Source organism: Poecile atricapillus, chromosome Z (assembly GCF_030490865.1).
Source record: "Poecile atricapillus isolate bPoeAtr1 chromosome Z, bPoeAtr1.hap1, whole genome shotgun sequence".
NCBI lineage: Eukaryota > Metazoa > Chordata > Aves > Passeriformes > Paridae > Poecile > Poecile atricapillus.
Window position 1 is genome coordinate 2,488,303 of NC_081289.1, and position 16,979 is coordinate 2,505,281.

The 16,979-nt window shown below is 46.9% G+C and overlaps 1 protein-coding gene across 5 annotated transcripts in view; it reads left to right on the forward strand.

Annotated features, from left to right (window-relative positions):
• LOC131572785 (plexin-A4) overlaps positions 1 to 16,979 on the forward strand; it is a 421,465-nt gene that overhangs the window by 76,960 nt on the left and 327,526 nt on the right. The window contains exon 4 of one of the 5 annotated variants that reach the window (XM_058826140.1): positions 6,634 to 6,848. The exons of the other annotated variants lie outside the window; for them this stretch is intronic. Within the exon in view, the coding sequence (XP_058682123.1) occupies positions 6,634 to 6,702 (69 nt within the window). The 3' untranslated portion in view covers positions 6,703 to 6,848. Of the gene's footprint in view, positions 1 to 6,633; positions 6,849 to 16,979 lie in introns of those variants that run through there. 5 annotated transcript variants of the gene reach the window in all.

A 16,979-nucleotide genomic window follows, 5' to 3' on the forward strand; every position in this document is an offset into this window, starting at 1 on the left:
GCCCTGGAAGAGGTTTCTCAGAGAAGTTGTGGGTATCCCATCCCTGGAAATTCTCAAGGACAGGTTGCATGGGGCTTGGAGAAGCTTGGGATAGTGGAAGGTGCCCCTGGCCATGTCAGGGGCTGGAACTGGATCATCTTTAGGGTTTCTTCCAACCCAAACCATTCTGTGATTCTTATTTGGCTGTGCTATCACTCAATATCCAAGGTGGAAGTTGTGGGATCAGGCAGAGGCTCTCCTGCATGGCTTTCTACTGATAGAAGAATTGTCCTCAATTTCAAATCCCCAATGGATGAAGTACTCGAAGCCTTCTCTGGGATCTCCTGGAGATTGGAAGCCTTGAAGTGCCGTGACATTTCTGCCTGTAAGGCACCACTCGTGGAGTGGTGAATCTTGCAGTGCTGCTGCTGCTGGCCAGTGCTGGGGAGGGATTTGCATTCTGGCCTTTTTGCAAATCTCTCTCTTCAGCCAAGTTCAGCTGCACCAGCTCCCAGGGGACACATGAACTGTAGTAGTTGTTCACTCACTCAGTGAAGTCGAATAAGTCAACTGCATTCCTCTCTGGACATTGTTTGTGTCTCCAGATATCTCCTCGTGAATTATTAGCTATGGAAAAGACTTATTGCCAAGATACTGGGCTTAGTTTAGTCTCCTGGTCACTGCAGGTTTCTTCCCAAATATATTTTATTCTAAGTGGCTCGAATGCTGCTCCTCCTGACATTTCCCCCCGGCCTCTCCCCTGCAGTCTGCTCGTTCTTGCTGTCAGGAAGTTATCCCTCATGCTCAGGCTACTTCTTATCAGTCTGTCACTTTTTCAACTCATTGGGCTAATAGTTCTCCCAGTACAAGAGCTGTCTCTCTGTGTCCTTTTGCCCTGCTGTCCCCAAGGGAGCCTCTTCTTGCACTAAAAGAGGGTCAGACTTGATGGCTTTACAGGTCTTTTTCTGCCCTTGTGCTCTGGCTTCTTAGAGTCTCAAAGATTCTGGGTCTGACCTGCAATGAACTCTGGCAGAATGAGCAGAAGAATAGATTTTATAAAACAGAATCATGGAATCGTTTAGGTTGCAGAAAACCTCTAAGATCTTCAGGTCCAGTCATTCGCTCTGCACTGCTAAGGCCACCACTACACAGTGTCCCCAAGTGCCACATCCACAGGGCTTTTAAATCCCTCCAGGGATGGGGACTCCACCCCTGTCCTGGCCAGCCTGTTTCCAGGCTTGACAACTCTTTCCATGAATTTTTTTTTCCCTAATATCCAACCTCAGCCTTCCCTGGTGCAACTTGAGGCCATTTCCTCAAGTAAGTAATGAAGATATCGGAGTTCATAAATCCCAGGGGTTTAGACATTCTCATAAACATGAGAATTGTATCCATGAAGGGGTGAAATGGTCTTTTCTGTCCTGGATGTACATTATTTCTGGGGGCATGGGGAAAGCCTGAGTTACTCCAGCACTGGAACTGTTTCTCAGATTTACAGCAGGATTTTCTACGGATGTGAAGAAACGGGGAAGAGAAGGCAGGAAAACAACAATGCAAGGAAGATGATTTTTGCTGCTCATCCGAGGAACCAGGAAAAGGCTGAAGCCTTTTTCTCCTCATGGATTCAGTTCAGGGCTGGGACACCACTGAAACCTTCCAGACAGCCCATCCATTTAGGGCTCATCAAGGCAGCTATTCCATCTTGGCTCCAGATGTGCACAGATGTTGAGCAGAGCCTTGCCCCGCCATGCACCATCGTTTGGCATCAGCAGCACTCCCCTGCATCCCCAGTCTCCTCAGGGAGGACACCTCAGCAGCCAAGCAGCTGGACTGCAGAGGAGAGCAGCAGTGCTCGGTGCTGATTAAGCACTAATGTAATTAATAGCCTCTTACCATCCTTACATTAGCGACAACGTCAGCGTGTCAGTAACTATTTACAATATAACTTACACAAATGTCATTTTGCTACGCTGAGCACTTCATATTTTGCAATTCTCTGCCACAGTAATAAAATCAGTCAGCCAGTCGGAAGGGAAACACACCCAGGAGATATCATTATTAATGGCACTGGGCCAGGCTTTCCATGAGCCGTGTGGGAGGCAGAGGAGCAGAGAGGAGCTCATTCCTGCACTGAGATGCCCTCAGGTCTCTGTACGGGATCGCTTTGAATCCGGCTGGATGAGGCCTCAGTTACCCAGTCAGCAAAGTTTGGAAGGGTTTGTCTGTTATTTCTTGATGTAGTTATCATCAGCCCAGTGTGTTATCCAGGGCTCTGCATAATTAGGTTTTAAAGGTCTCAAATAATTTCACTTGTCTTGAATCAATTGTTTCCTGCAATAAAAGATTTTTCCCTGGTCTTCCTGCTTAACATCCTGAACCCTGGGCATCCACAGGCCCCTTTGCCTCTTGAGCTGGGGGTTCTGCACTGGCACTGAGTGAAGGTGGCTTTGATGCCCTGGTGCTTTGTTTTAAAGTCATAAATTAGCAGATGGATTGGATCTTGGCATTGCTAATTGGTCATTTGCACAGAGAGCTGATGAGAAAAAGGGAGAGTGACTTTATCCACAGGCAGAGGGTGAGGAGGAACAGTTTTAAACTAAGAGGAGAGGTTGAGATCAGTTGTTAGGTGGAAGTTCTTCCCTGTTAGAGAGGTGAGGCCCTGGCACAGGGTGCCCAGAGAAGCTGTGGCTGCCCCTGGATCCCTGGAAGTGTCCAAGGCCAGGCTGGACAGGACTTGGAGCAGCCTGGGACAGTGGAAGGTGGCCCTGCTCATGGAAATGGGGTTGGAACTGGGTGATGTTTAAGTTCCCTTCCAATCCAAACCAGTCTGGGATTCTGTGATTCATGGGGGTGTGAAGACAATTACTGAAGGTGCCCAAATCTCATTGTTTTGGGGCAGAATGTGCTGAAATATCCTAAAAATCTTCCATCAGGGTGCAGCTCTCACTGACAGCAGTGCAGAAATTCCTGCTGATTTTCCTGGGAGCCTCACAGATCCCGAAAGGACTTTTTATATCCTGTTGTCTTCTCTGACGAGAAGAAAGACTTTTTAAAGTGTCACCTTTATATGGGTTGTTCTGTTGGCATTGATGTTCCAGAGAGGCCCAGCTTAGCAAAACTGGCATCAAATAATTTCCTGCTCCTGTCCCTCTGTTTTCCTCTGCAAAATCCTAAACCTCTCTATGCAAGTCTGCCACGTCAGGATCCAGGAATATTTGTGAAGGTGTGTGAGACCCCTTATTCTGGGTCTCTCTGCAAGCAAAGAATGTGACAGCATTTGAAGGTATTTTGCTGTGGTTTCAGATTTAACAGCAGCCATGGCAAATTCGCATTTGTCTGTTAAAAAGAAAAGAAAAAAAATACATAGGAAAAATAAAAAAAAAAAAATCTCCCAGCACTTGATGGATTAAATAGTGCATTGACTGCCTAGAGCATTGGAGGTCTGGGTGGGATAAAAATGCACATGCCCATCTGGCACACAGCAAATATTGAAATCAGTGGAATTACATGGAATGTAAAATTTCCCCCCTCAATCCCCACTTTTCACTGTCACATTCTGATTCCAAGGCAAAGCAGTTATAAATCACGTACAGAACAGGGAAATGTGGAGCCTGTGTCAACTAACACAGGTGCCTGAGCTCCTGCAAGCTCTCGAGTTCTTGCAGAAGAACTGATGAGCAGAAGTGGATGCAGCCAGAGAAATCTCAAAGGGTTCAAATCAAGCAGAAGTGTCAGTCAAGTAGCCCAACAATGCCTGGAAATCAGCGCTGAATTCTCCAGGAGGAAAATGATGCCATTTGTTTGCAATTCTAATACAATGAATCAACAGATCACTTGCAAAATGCTCCTAATGGAAATGTGCAAAAGGGATGTGAACAAGCAGAGGCTGTGAGGGGAGAGAGGGGGTCTGGGTGCAGGCTTTGCTGCTGAAATTTTGAAAGTGATTTGGTCAAGCTCAGGTGGATCTGATGTATCCATAAAATCAAGTCCTGGGAGAACATGGAAGTGAAAGATCTCGGTTTTTGCTGCTGCTGAGGAGGTTTTGGTAAAGAAGGAGTTGTTCTGGAGTGGTTGAATGTTTGGCTAAAACAGCAAATGTGGATGAGAGATATAAAGTCTGAATGGATTAAAAATTACCTTGAAACTGAGACAGGTCTCCTAACAGACATTATTCCTCTTTTTCCCTTTCCTGCTGAAAAATCCAGCTTTTAGCACTGCTTGATTTTTGTTGTTGTTGGGTTTTGATGGGTTCTTTTTGGAGGTGGAGCAAGGAATTTCCATGGAAATTGGATAGAGATCAATTGTTCATTGTCTTTTCCACTGTAAGAACGAGGGATTTTTGCAGGGAATGAGTCACCTCTGGAGGAAAATTGCAAGTTTTAATTATTTTCAAGTTATTATTTTTTTCAGTCATACGAAGGAAAAGCAGAATCTATATCCTTCTTCCAGTGAGAAAAAAAGCAATTAGGCTGCCATAGGAAAATCAGTGATATGGGATGAGCTGTTGGGGATCTGAATAAAACTTCTGAGCCAGGTGACCTCAAGGATTACCTGGGATTTGTGCTCCTTTTGGGAATTGTTCTGTGGACGAGTGTCACTGCTGGACACAAAATGATTCACACAGATGCAGCTCCAAGTGAGATGAAAGAAGAAGGAAGTTTATTTGTTCTTTCAGTATTTATAGGTTTTTGACAATGACCAGGGATTGGATAGTCAGGTCACCACCTTCCCAACCACACTGGCCGTGAGAGACGTCCATCAAAAGGCAAATCTTTAATGGAATGTATAAACACCTGTGTTTATAGTTACTTTCCTGGGAAAGTGGCTAGAAATTATGAAAACAATATCAAAAGGTCTGATCCTCAGGGCGACAGAGGAGGAACAATCTGGTTCTGAGGGTTGCTGGCACTCTGGTCTCTGCTTCTTCTGGAGTCTCACCCACTCAGGCATAGATGGGAATTGCTCAAAAATTTCTGCAATATAATGTCAGTCCTCATGGGAGACTACAAACGTTTTCCTATGAGTGGAAAGGTGTTCACATCCACAATAAGGCTGGAAGCAGGAGTGTAATAGGACAGAATTCCCAATGTGCAGCCAGCTTATCCCGCAAATGGTGTGTGAAAAATACCGGATTACACCCACGGAAAAGAATGCCAGGTCTGGAATGCTGGAATGCTGCACCATCACACACTGCTCACCTTGACTCCAGATCCAGAAGGATCCATTGCTTTCTCCCTTAAAGGACTATTGGGCAGCAGAATAACAAATTCCTTGTAGGACTGGCCCAAAGCATCTGTATTTTTCTTTTCTCCACTGTGCAAATGCGCGTATTGTGACATTAAATATGGGCTGGGACGATGGGAATACTCTGCTGCTTTGGCACTGAGAAGCTCCATCGAAGAAGAGCAGGAAATTGGGTTCCCTGACCCTTCTTTCCTCCCTGGGATGATGCCTAAAAGATCAGGATTGATTTGGGTCAGGGCAGAATTTCTGCTAATTATATTTTTTTTAATGTAGATTTTTTTTTTTCTCTTTAATTTCTATTAATATTTCTCTGTCTCCTTCTCCCACTGCTTTCTGCTTCTTCCATTTTCTCTTTTCCCTAATGCTTCCCTAAAGCAAAATAAGATGAACTTATGGTAAAACAGAGTTTTTATTGTCTACACTGAAATTTGTGCTATGCCAGGTGACCATTTTTGTCTGGACTGAGAGAGGTTAAATGAGAGGTAGAGTTGTCTTTCATCTTCACACAGGTGCTTGAAGTGCTGCCTGGTCGAGGTCAGTTTTGGGACCTCCATCCAAAAAGTGAGCAGAACCCTGAGGAAGAGTGTGAAGATGGATCAGCTTCCTTTTCCCAGCTTCCAGCAGTGTGGGTGTTGTAAGGAAAAGCTCTGAGGGAATTTAAAAAAAAAATGTCTTTGGGATTTGCCTCAATTTTTCACGAGAGGCAGCTGAGGTGTCTCAGCATCCTTTGGAGCATTGAGGTGGCTGCAGTCTCCTGGGAAGATGGAACTGCTCTCTTCCTTTCTTTTCTCCATGCTTTAGGATGGATGATGCTTTTATGAGCCTGGGGAACATGAAAGAGACCTGCTGGCCCAGAGAGGAGGAAAGCAGGGGGGAGAAGGAGCGACTTTAGGGCTGTTTGGAGGGAAAATGGGAAGGCAGGAGTGTGCTCTTAATTAATAGCTTCCATCACTCGTGTTTCTGAGAGCACCTGCAAAGCAGAGGAACTGAACTGGGTTCATTGCTGGCTCTTTTCAAGATAGAAAAGCCCTTGACTACTTCATGGCTTTATATGAAGGGTAAACACTACACTGAGCTATTTGACAGCAGGACCTGGTTGTTGTTATCACCTCTTGTCCTCCTTCTACTTTAAATTTACATTTTTATTTAAAGCTATTTTCTCTCCTCCCAGTAGATTGAAAACCTAGAGTTATCTCCAAGGTTATCACTGGCTGTCTCTTCCCAAGGTCTGTAGCACAGGTAATTGGGGGAAAGTCAAGCAGCAGGGAGAATGTGAAGGGAGCTCAGAGCAGGCAACAAACAGCCTCAGATTTAAGTGGGAGGAGAGTCCAATAACCATGAGATGGAGCTTTGCCTTTGGAACAAATAAAGAAGGCTCCCTTTTAAGTCAGATCTTTTTTGCTCTTTCAGAAAAAGCAAAACCGTATCAGCCCTGGGAGAAAGGGACAGCCCAGGCTGTGGTTAATGCTCCAGATGTGAGGAGGACACAAAGAGAAGGAAGAGCTTCAGATAACTTCCCTCCTATCAGCACTTGAGGAGAATTCATTGCTGATGTCTCTGCTTGGATCTGGACTTGGAGGGGTAAAGTCTGTCCTATCACAGACCTGCTGTAAGCCAGCAGCTCCCTCCTGTCTAGGTGACGTGGCAGGTGAATAATATCTTTCAAACACTTGCTTTTATTCATGGGGATTGAAGCTTCCTTTTGAAGCATCAAATCTGACAGTGGAATTATGGGTGGTGTACACAGGAGAAATCACCTTTTCTCTCACTGCTGAATTCCTCAGAACAGGGGGGGGTGGGAAGAAGAGGCTCCCAGGAGCAGTTCAACTTTTGTGGAGACTTGATAAAACCATCCCCGCTTCTTGTTGGTTTTCATTTTCTTTTAATGCTCTGTAATAAAGGGAAAGGATTTCCAGGGGCTGTTTCTGGCTAAGGTTCTGCTGGGGATGGCTTTGTGCTCTTCGTGCTTCTTCCCCCCTCTCCTCTAGTGTGCCACGTGGCTCTTGCCTTCAAGCCTCCTTCTTTTTTAATTTTTTTTTTTCCCTAAGAAGAGATTTTTTTTTTTTCCTTCTGCAGAGATAAACATGATGACTTTTTCATGAGCATGGAAAAGCTCAGAAGCACTTGCAAAGCCCCAGCTCTTGTTTGATTTGTCCTTTGGACAAACAAGGCACAGTTCATAACTGTCCGTGGAGGAGAGATTTGATTGATTCCATCAGCAGCATTGCAGGGAGTTATGGTGGATTTGAGCTTTATTTGTCTTTTTGTTTTGTGGGTTTTTTAAGTGGAAATATATAAAGAAGAATTATTGATTTCATTCTCCCAGAACTGTTACATTAAACTTGTCTTCCACAGGTGTAACTGTTTTCTGATTCACTTGACGACCTCTCATCTTTAAGGGAAATTATTTTCCTCCGCCACAGTATAAATTACATGTCAGACGGTTTTTAGGCAGTTTCAGGCTGGTTAGTTCAGAGACAGCACTGCAAAAAGGAGGCAAATTGGGTTTTATTGGGGGACAACTTCCTTTCTTTCCCAAGTTGGCTGTTTGGTATCATAATGGAATTTCCGATGTGGAGTCGTGCGTGTGTGGCTTGACAGGCCTGGACAAATGTAATATCCCAACAGGATCCAAGGCAGCTTTGCTGTATTATTTACTCTTATTTACTTATTTATTCCATTTTGAAGTGGAGGTGGCTCTTACTCAATATAAAACTCCACACTGTGCTGTGTGATAATGGAGAATTTATTCCTGCTGGGCATAGAGAGGAGCCCCAGTCCACAACAACATCCCAGTCATTCGTGTGCTGCACGAGACATTTCCAGAAATACTTCTCCCTCTTTTTCAGTTCTTTTTCCTTTGTGTGAGGCTGGAATGACCCTGGGAAGAGGGTTTTCTCTGGATCTGACTCACACCTTGCTCTTGGGAGCAGAGGAGACGACATGAGAGGATTTTGTGAGGTCTTAGACTTCCACTTGGAGAGCACAGCTGAGATCCAGAGCCAGGGCTTGGCTACCAGGAGGTGGGAAGGGCAGAGGATGGTGAGAGAGAACAGGTCACTTGTCCCTACCTTGCCAGTGGAGATTCAAGGCTGAGAGAGCAGGAAAATGGGCACATGTTTGTTATGAATGTGGATTTCAGAGGGGGAAACATCCCTCTGCCCATCCCACTGTGTGGTTTCCTTCTGGGGGAGAGCAGGAAAAATCCTAAAACTGATCTGCCATGTCCTTAGGTCTCTTTCTGCCCAATCTGGGTCCAGCTAAAAAGAGTGTCTGGTTGGTAGCCTGGTTTTGGGTCTTTTTTTCATTTCCCAGTGCTGACAACACCAGGTGTCCATGAAGACTTGAAAAATCCATCAATTTTGGAATAAGTACTGAAAAGTGGATGTAGGAAGGGTTCAGATTTCAGCCCCTGGGCACAAACCTGTAAAAAGCTTGGAAATTAAATACTCCAGGGTGATAAGGAACTTACAGCTTGTAGGTAACTGCAGCTTTTAAATATCTAATTTATATCTGTGCTTTTAGTCCTGTATTTTTTATCATTTTGGTTGTTTCCTCTCCCTCTGTACATCAGTGTCTTACCGGGGATGGAATGAAACCTGAGCTCAAAGGCAGACAGAAAACTGGAGATAGAATATTACTCACCCCTGTTTTACAACTGATTGAACTTGGGAATTCATCTATGTGACTGTAGGACACAAAATATTTCCTCTGAGTGCCTGAATCTCCATTTCTCACCAGCTGACAAAAATCAAGCAGAACCTGTATTCTCCACCTGGGAGGCCAGAAGGTTTCCAGTGAAGTCTGTGGTTATAGGGAAATGAGGGATGCAGAATCTTCCAGGGCTGGGTGTAGGATCCAGTTAACAGCACACTGGACAAGCTGTTCTGATTTCAGGGTTTTCTCTGTTATTGTCACCAAATTTCTCTGAATCCTTGGCCAAATCCCTCGAGCTGGTGTTTAGGCTCATCTTTTTAGAAAATGAGGTGGCTGTGATAACATGCATGTGACAAACTGGGAATGTTGAGCTCTGCAGGATGCAACAGGAAATCCATACCGAGGGCATGGCTTTCTAACATTGACTAACGTCATTTTGGGGTTTCTTTGCTTGGTTTTGCCTGGGGTTTTTGGGGTTTTTTTCCCCCTTATGAATGTGCTGGTCTAACCTTGCAGATGTAGCCAAACCCAATAACCTCAGCCTTGTAGCTGTGCATGTACTCTGAGAAATGCTGGAGTGATTATGCATGAATGTTAATTAATCCCCAGCATGGTGGAGCATGTTGGGTGTCAGGGTATTGGGGGACAGTTATTCTCTTCCACTGCTTGCTTTCTGCATGAAACTGTAGAAAAAATGCCTGCAGCACTTAGAATTTTGTGCATTTTGTTTTTTGCCTGTTCCCAAGAATTCCTATTTAGATGGAGGTTTTCTCAGTCAGGGACCACTTCCAGCAGCGTGCAGTGCCTGGCACAATGGGACCCTGCTCTTGGTTGTGACCTCGAAATGTTGCCATAATAATAATAATAGTCTGTGGCTTTTGGCACATCACCCATTAATCACAGCAGCTGTCGGGCAGAGCATTCGATGGGAATAGCTCCCTGCAAGAAAAAACAAACACAACAACACCCTGTGGCTTGTGGATCTTGAATCCACGCTCTGGAGGGTGCCAGGGAAGGAAGGAAGGGCTAAGCCGTGACATTTCACTCTGATTTGTTAACCTTGGCTGGTGTTCAGCTGCTCAGTGCTCAGCCCAGAGGGTCCCCAGAGACATCCAGCCTTTGAAATATTTACAGTGAGCACAAGCTGGAGTGAAGGTGCACACAGGCATCAGGGACAGAGCTTGCCATGGGGAAGAGGCATTCCTGGGATGGTTTACGTGCTGCTCCTGTATTTAATGCCTGTGCTGGATTTTTTCCTCCCCCGAATTTTGTTTTGTGCAGAATTTGAGCACCCAGGATGCCCTGAGGTGGGAGCTTCATGGTTTGACAGGTGTTGTGCAAAGAATTTTTTTGCTTCAGGTCCATGGGATGATCCCTGCTGGAAAGAGCAGGGAGATTTATCAGGCACTTACCTCAATCCCATGAAATTTGGTGGCCTGATGCCACAGACCACTTGTTTCCGTGCTCTGCCGTAGGCAGAAAAACAGATAAATGTGTTCAAAATTCGCTCTTCAGAGGCATTCCCTGAAAATTGCTCCCCATGTTTATGCTTGAAAAATTCCTTGGTGCTAAACTGGTCCATCTGCAGAAAGCAAACTGGTCCATTAGAACATCTGCAGAGAGCAAACCCAAGCAAACGAGATTACTGTCAATTTGTGTTTATTTGAATTACTGGATGAGTCCTAGTCATGGATCAGGGCTAAACATGTACAAATAATTGATTTTGGGTTCAGTGGCTCAAAGCAAAAACACATGGAAAATCTTCTGCTTGACCTAAACCACTCTTTTTTCCCAGTTTTCTGTTAAAATGAAGGCATTTAAAAGGCAGCAAGAGAATGCAATGCTTTAACACAGAGCATTGTTAAATATTTGGAGCTTCGGGAAATATTTTCCTCCTCACTTTGATACTTTCTAATTTTTGTCATTTAAAAAATCTACTGAAAATTCCTTCAGAATGAAACATCAACATCTTTAATGCTGCAATTTTATGAAGGAACTTCTCAAACTTTTCCAAGCTATTAAGAAGTATTTTGCTATGGGTAATGCTTGCCCTGTGTTGATCGATGACAAGCCAACTTCTCTGTCCAGTTTTAACTCAGACCCCAGTGTGACAGATGGGGTTTAAGGAGTGAGCATGAAGATTTTTAACTGAGGATTTTGACACTTTCTGCTTGAGGAATTTTTTTTTTTGCGGAGCCAAGGGCATTATGGAGTTTTGATGAGCTGGGTTAAATTTGCACTGTGAAATCTTGGGGTGAACTTGGACTGGAAGTTGATATGAACCCTCTATCCAAGACCTGCTGTTCTGGAGTTGAACCAGAGCTGAATTCCAACCTTTTCTTCTTGGATTCCTTAGAAATGACACCATTACAAACATGGAAACTGCTGTGAGGCCTCACCTTGGGATTTGGCATCTCACAGGCTCCAGGTGGGAAAGAGCAAAGTGTGCTTGAAGCAGAGCAGTGGGAATAACCAAACCCAAGATCCGCTGTGTCCAGGACTGAGCTGGTCACCTCCTCCACGTGCCACCTCCATGAGCACAGTGTGTCCCTGTGGCCTCCACCACAGCAGCTCCCTCTGGACCTTTTCCACCCTGGTTTGTTCCCTACAGGCACCTGAAGGCTTTTGGGGCAGCTTTGAAAAGCACCAAGGGCTAAACTTGCTGGTTGAGGAGGCTGTGAAGCTGCTTGGGTTGAGGTTTTCTAGGAGGAGAAGTGGAAATAAGGATGGTTGCAGAGATGAGTCCAGCTGGAGCATCCCTGGCACCCCATCCCTGCCATGGGGGAGGCATCAGGGCACTTTGGCTCCAGCTCAGGAAGCCCCATGGAACAACCAGCATCATTTCCCAAAGGTGTTCCCTGCCTCTGGGAATGGTGGCCCCACCCATCCCAGTGCAGATGCTCTGGGAAGGGAGTGCAGACCCCAGCAGAGTTTATTGGTAAATGATTAAAACAGGCTTGAGCTGCTGTAGGAACAAGAGGTTGCCATGGAAACAGTCTCTTGATGTGTCCAGGTTTTGAAACCACTTTTCCCTCTTCTCCCGCCCTCAACGCTTCTTCTTTTTCCTGCTGTTGTTTTGTTGGAGACTCGCCCTCCCGGGGTGAGGTGCTGCAGGTGGGCTCTGGGGACCAGGAAGGTACCGAGAGGAGCTGCTCATCCCAGGGAAGGCTGTGAGGGTGGGAGACCCTCTCCACTTTTAGGGACCCTGGAAAGTGGGGTCTGGATGGACCCTGGAGGGTCACAAAGTTGTGGGAGCAGGGGAGAATATCCCAGGGAAGCCCTCCTCCCAGAGGCACCCAGCTGGGGTGCTCTGAGCCTCTGGAGGGCTCTACTCCACTGGGGTGCTCATCTCAGTAGTGACTCTTCTCCATCCCCTCACCCCTCTTGGGAACGTGGCAATGGTGGAAAGCCACCTTTGGAACAATGGGAGCTCAAACCAGCGCCATAAGGAGCGGTTCTGAGAGACAAAAGAGGACCCCCTCCTCCTCGCCCACCCCTGCCTGGGCTCTCTACCTTGGGAGAGGAGCTTTCATTTCACTCAAGTGGATGAAAAGCAGCCCCTCCCCGGTGGGGGTGTCATTATGCAGCTGTGGTGAAGGGCCATTGACGACCCCTGCAAAGCTTTGAGGAGAATTTTCCTCATAGACCATTCAGCCCTGCTTTCAGACATGGAATTTTTTATTTTTACCAACCTCCTGCCTTTTTTTTTTTTTTTTTCTTTTTTGTGTTTTCATCTAAAACACAGAAGCATCTGCATAAACACAAGCTCCTCCCTGTGTGTTGCTGCTTTTGTCCCTTCCCTGGGAATTCCCCTGGCTCTTTCCATCCTAAGCTCTTCAAATTCTGCATGAAACTCCTCTCTGCCGGAGCTATTGAGGATATGATACTACACTGATATATTATTTTACTATATTGTATGAAGGAGATATTTCAGTGTTTTACTGCATCTAGAGCAGGCCTGGGAAACTCTAAGCCTGGGGTGGCTTTTCTAGCCTGTTCTAAAAGTTCCAAAGATTTTCCTCTACAACTCCCTGGAGTCCTCCCTGGAGGGTGGAGCCAGGTGGGGATCGAGCTCTGCTCCCAGAGAACCAGGGACAGGATAAGAGGAAATGACTGAAAGTTGTGCCAGGGGAGGTTTAGATTGGATATTTGGGAAAATTTCTTCACTGAGAGGGCTGTTAAGCCCTGAAAGTGCTGGAATTGCCATCCCTGGAGGGATTTAAGAGCCATGTGGAGGTGGCACTTGGGGACATGGGTCAGTGGTGGCCTCGGCAATGCTGGGAATGGTTGGACTCGATTCTCTTGGAGGGATTTTCCAACCTAAATGATAGCAGGAGTTATGAAATCCAAGGTAACCTTCCATGCACTTGTTAAAATATATGGAAACTCTGTTAATTCTTTCCAGTATTGCATCATTGTCCAGACTTCCTCAGCAGGAAGGAAGTTATTGACACTGCAGTCCCTATTTGTGGTTTATTTCATGTATTTATGGTAAAATCCGCAAGTAATGCAGGCCAAACCTGTGACCTGCCAGGTCTCCCTTGGAATCACAGAATGGTTTGGAAGGGACCTTAAAGACCATCAAATTCCAACCCCCTGCCGTGGGCACCTCCACCAGAACCTTCCATGGGCTCTGCTGAGCCATGACTACATCCAGGTGCCTTCTCCCTCTCATTGCCTGATGCAGCAGCAGTGACTGGTTTCCTAAATTGCCTTGCATTTATGTGATGTGAATCCAGGTCTGAACACTCCCAGGGATGATGGATCTCAGGGGAGTTAATATGGAAACTTCTGCGTTGTTTATTCCCAAAGCTTGGGCTGCACTGGCTTACTTTAAATAACAAAATGGGTATTTTTGGTCAAGGATCTCCTAGTGCTCTGCTTGCCCAGCTGATGATAAGTGGAGAACACCCAGCAGCCAAAATTGGAGAAGAAACCTCCAAAAAGTCCCAGCCCTTTTGCTCCGAGCTTGTAGGAACTTCTGTACATCCCCATGTTGTGTGTTATTTCTCGGATTTTCAAATTTCAAGCCCTCCCTCAAAGCCTGGACAGTTCCTCACTTTCATGGCATCTTAAAAGGGACCAGAGAGGCCCTGGAGTCCTTCTGCAGGAACGTCTCAATCAAAGGTGTCATGAAAGGGGTTTAATTTCAAAAGCTCTGAATTACACCTCGATCAGGAAGGACGTGGTAATGGTGGAATTGCTGAGCTCAGGAGGTTAAAGAATGAAGGGGAATTCACAGTTAACATCTGTGACACAACGAGTCAGGATGAGAGAGCCTCTGTCCTCAGAGCAGCTATCAAAGGCATTTCCCTGTTCCCATGTTTTTGGGAGATTTTTAATTACTCTGATGTTCGTTAAGAGTTACTTACGGCCAAATAAGCGGATTCTTAAATTCGAAGACGCTCTTTTTTTTTTTTTTTTTTGCTCCCAGAAATAATGGCAGAGCAACAAATCAGCCCCAGCGAGGCAAGGAGGATGCAGTGAGCTCAGAGCTGCTCTGAAGCCAGATCAAATACCAGTTCACATAGCAGCCCCTGCCTCCATCTGCACCAGGATGATGACAGGAGAATTGCTTTGAATTCCTCCGAAGAAAAGCATCCAAGACAGTGCTCTCCTGGGAAAGCCTCTCCTTTCCTGGCGTTCTGTTCCCCGCTAGCTCTAATGCCAGAGGTGGCAGGTGGTGAACCTGTTGTGTGGGGAGGGGAAAGGGAACCGGAGAAGGGGAATTAGGCAGGTGTTTAGCAAGGCAAGCAGCAGCCATTCAGGGCTGCCATTCCTGGCCTTGCCTCCTGGCCACCTGGAGGAACCCGGCCTCTGGTGTCACCGCAGGGAGTTGGGAAAATACTGGAACAATGAGTAGCTGGGGCCTCACAGGTGAAATGCCAAGCAGGACTGGAGTGGGAGGGGTGGAGGAGAGTTCAGGTGTGTAACCTGGGTGAGCTACAGCCACACAACCAGATTTCCTTGGAGCGAAATGTCCTTGGAGGAATGGGTTTGGGATGGCGCTGGCAATACGAGCACGGCTTTTTCCCTCGGTGTGTCGCTGGCAGTTCGTGATCTTCCTGCTGGCACATCAGAGCTGAGGAATATTGCATAAGCCTCACTGGGGACCTCGAGAGCAGATTAATTCCTTGAGCATCTTCGTTCTTGCTGCCAGTGAAGTCTGCTGCTCCGACGAGATCCAGGGAGACAGCTGGGCAGGGCTGGAACCTCCCCCAGACAGATAAGGCACAGGAAGAACAGAGATAGCCCTTCCTCCAAAGCCCAACTGGCTTTTGGGAAGAAACCCTTTCTTGTGGCAGCTTGCAGTGTCCATCTGCAGAAGGGACCTCTCTCCAGGTACCACGGTGGTGGTGATGATGATGATGATGAGACACTCAAGGAGAGGACAGAGTGTGATTAAGTCCCTCCCTCAGGCAGAGCTCAGACAGGGAAAATGCTTTGGATGCAGTGGCCTGTAATTATGTAATTCTTCCTCGTTATCTTTTCTAATTGTTCTCAGTGCTGTTTCCTAAACTGATTGGAAACAATGGCAGATGGGGGTGAAGTGGGAGGCAGACGTGAGCGTGGCAGGCTGCCAGCGTAGCACAACGCTCTCCAGAAAGGGAGAAAGGAAAGGAAAAAGAGGGAAAAAATAAAAAAAAAATCCACGGTGGAGACTTGGATGCCAGGACCTGAATGGAGGGGACACCTGAACCACTGCCAGGCTGGGAGGTGCTGCCTGGGGATGTCTCATTCAGACTCATGCATATGCGATTTTCTGTGCTACATTCAAGAAATCCCAAGCCTTCCCCCATCCCTGGCACACCTCTGCTCCCCCAGAGCTTTGCTCTTTTCCTTTTTCCCCAGTACTCCAGTGATGCAGTTTGAACCCTCACTGGGAGGGGCTTTGCCAGGAGAATCTGTGGTCTGCTCCCTCTGGCATTGAGTTGTTTACTTGTGTTTTGGAGAAATAAATTAAAAGAGAGGGAAATTTGGCTTGTTGCATTTGGAGGTGAGTGCAGGGCAGAATAAGGGGCCTTGGGGGAGATATTGCAGTGAGATTTCCTCATATTTGGCACAGGTTTCAGGGGAACCATGGGGTGCAGCTCCCCAGGAACTCCTTTTTGTCATGTTCACTCATTTTCTCTGCTGCTCATCCCCCACTGCCCCCTCCTTGTGTGGGTGAGGGTTTTTTTTTGCAGGGATGTGTATCTCAGAGGTGTTTGGGGATCCAGCAGAGCCCCCTGCTCTCCTCTCACTGCCAGTCCTCTGCAGCACAGCAGGAAGGGAGAGCTCACACTGCTGCTGTAATTTTTTGTGTAGAGAAGGCCAGAACAAGCCCTGGTGGAGTGTCTGAGCACCAATTTCCCATGGCAGGGGGAGAGGACAGATGTCTGTGGGGTCATGAGGCATCCCACAGTGGCAGCATCACCACCCCTGTGACAAGCAGGGCTCACTTATGGGACAAGAGGTGCCCCTACAGAAAACAAACCCTCTTCATCCCTATGGGGTCAGCACCAGGCTCTGGAGGAGGCTCTGAGCCACCCCTGGCTGATCTCCCTGGGTGGTGCTGATTTACCTTCCTCATCCCAGTCTCTGAGTGTTTAATTTCTGTCTCAGCCCCCACGTCCTGACAGTGCTGGGAGCTGGGCAAGCAGCTAAGGGGGGAAAACAGAATTTATCAGAGCTGCCCTCTCCTCCTCCAAACCCAGAGCTGTTTTTCCATCACTGCTGACATCTCTGCGTGCCTGCAGGCTGCTGTGGGGTGGAGATGGGGCAGAGAGGAGCAGGAGCTGGAGGCTGCAGGTGGGGTGGTTCAACTCTGGCTTGTGCTGGGATTTGAGGGGTTTGAGCTGTGGTGATCTCCAGACACCCCTGGGCAGGAGTGGAAGGGAAAGACCCAGCAGGGGATGGCAGAGAGATGAATCCCAGCTCCCAGCACGGCTCTGGGTGCCACCAACCAGGTGGGCACCACCAGCAGTCGCTCCTGTGGGTCTGGACAGCAGATTTGCTTTTGCATGAACCTGGGCAGGCCAACTCTTGTCAAAGGCTGAAGAAGTTCCCTTTGCTGTCTCCTGAGTGTGTCCTGGGCTTGCTCATTGCTGACAGGCACA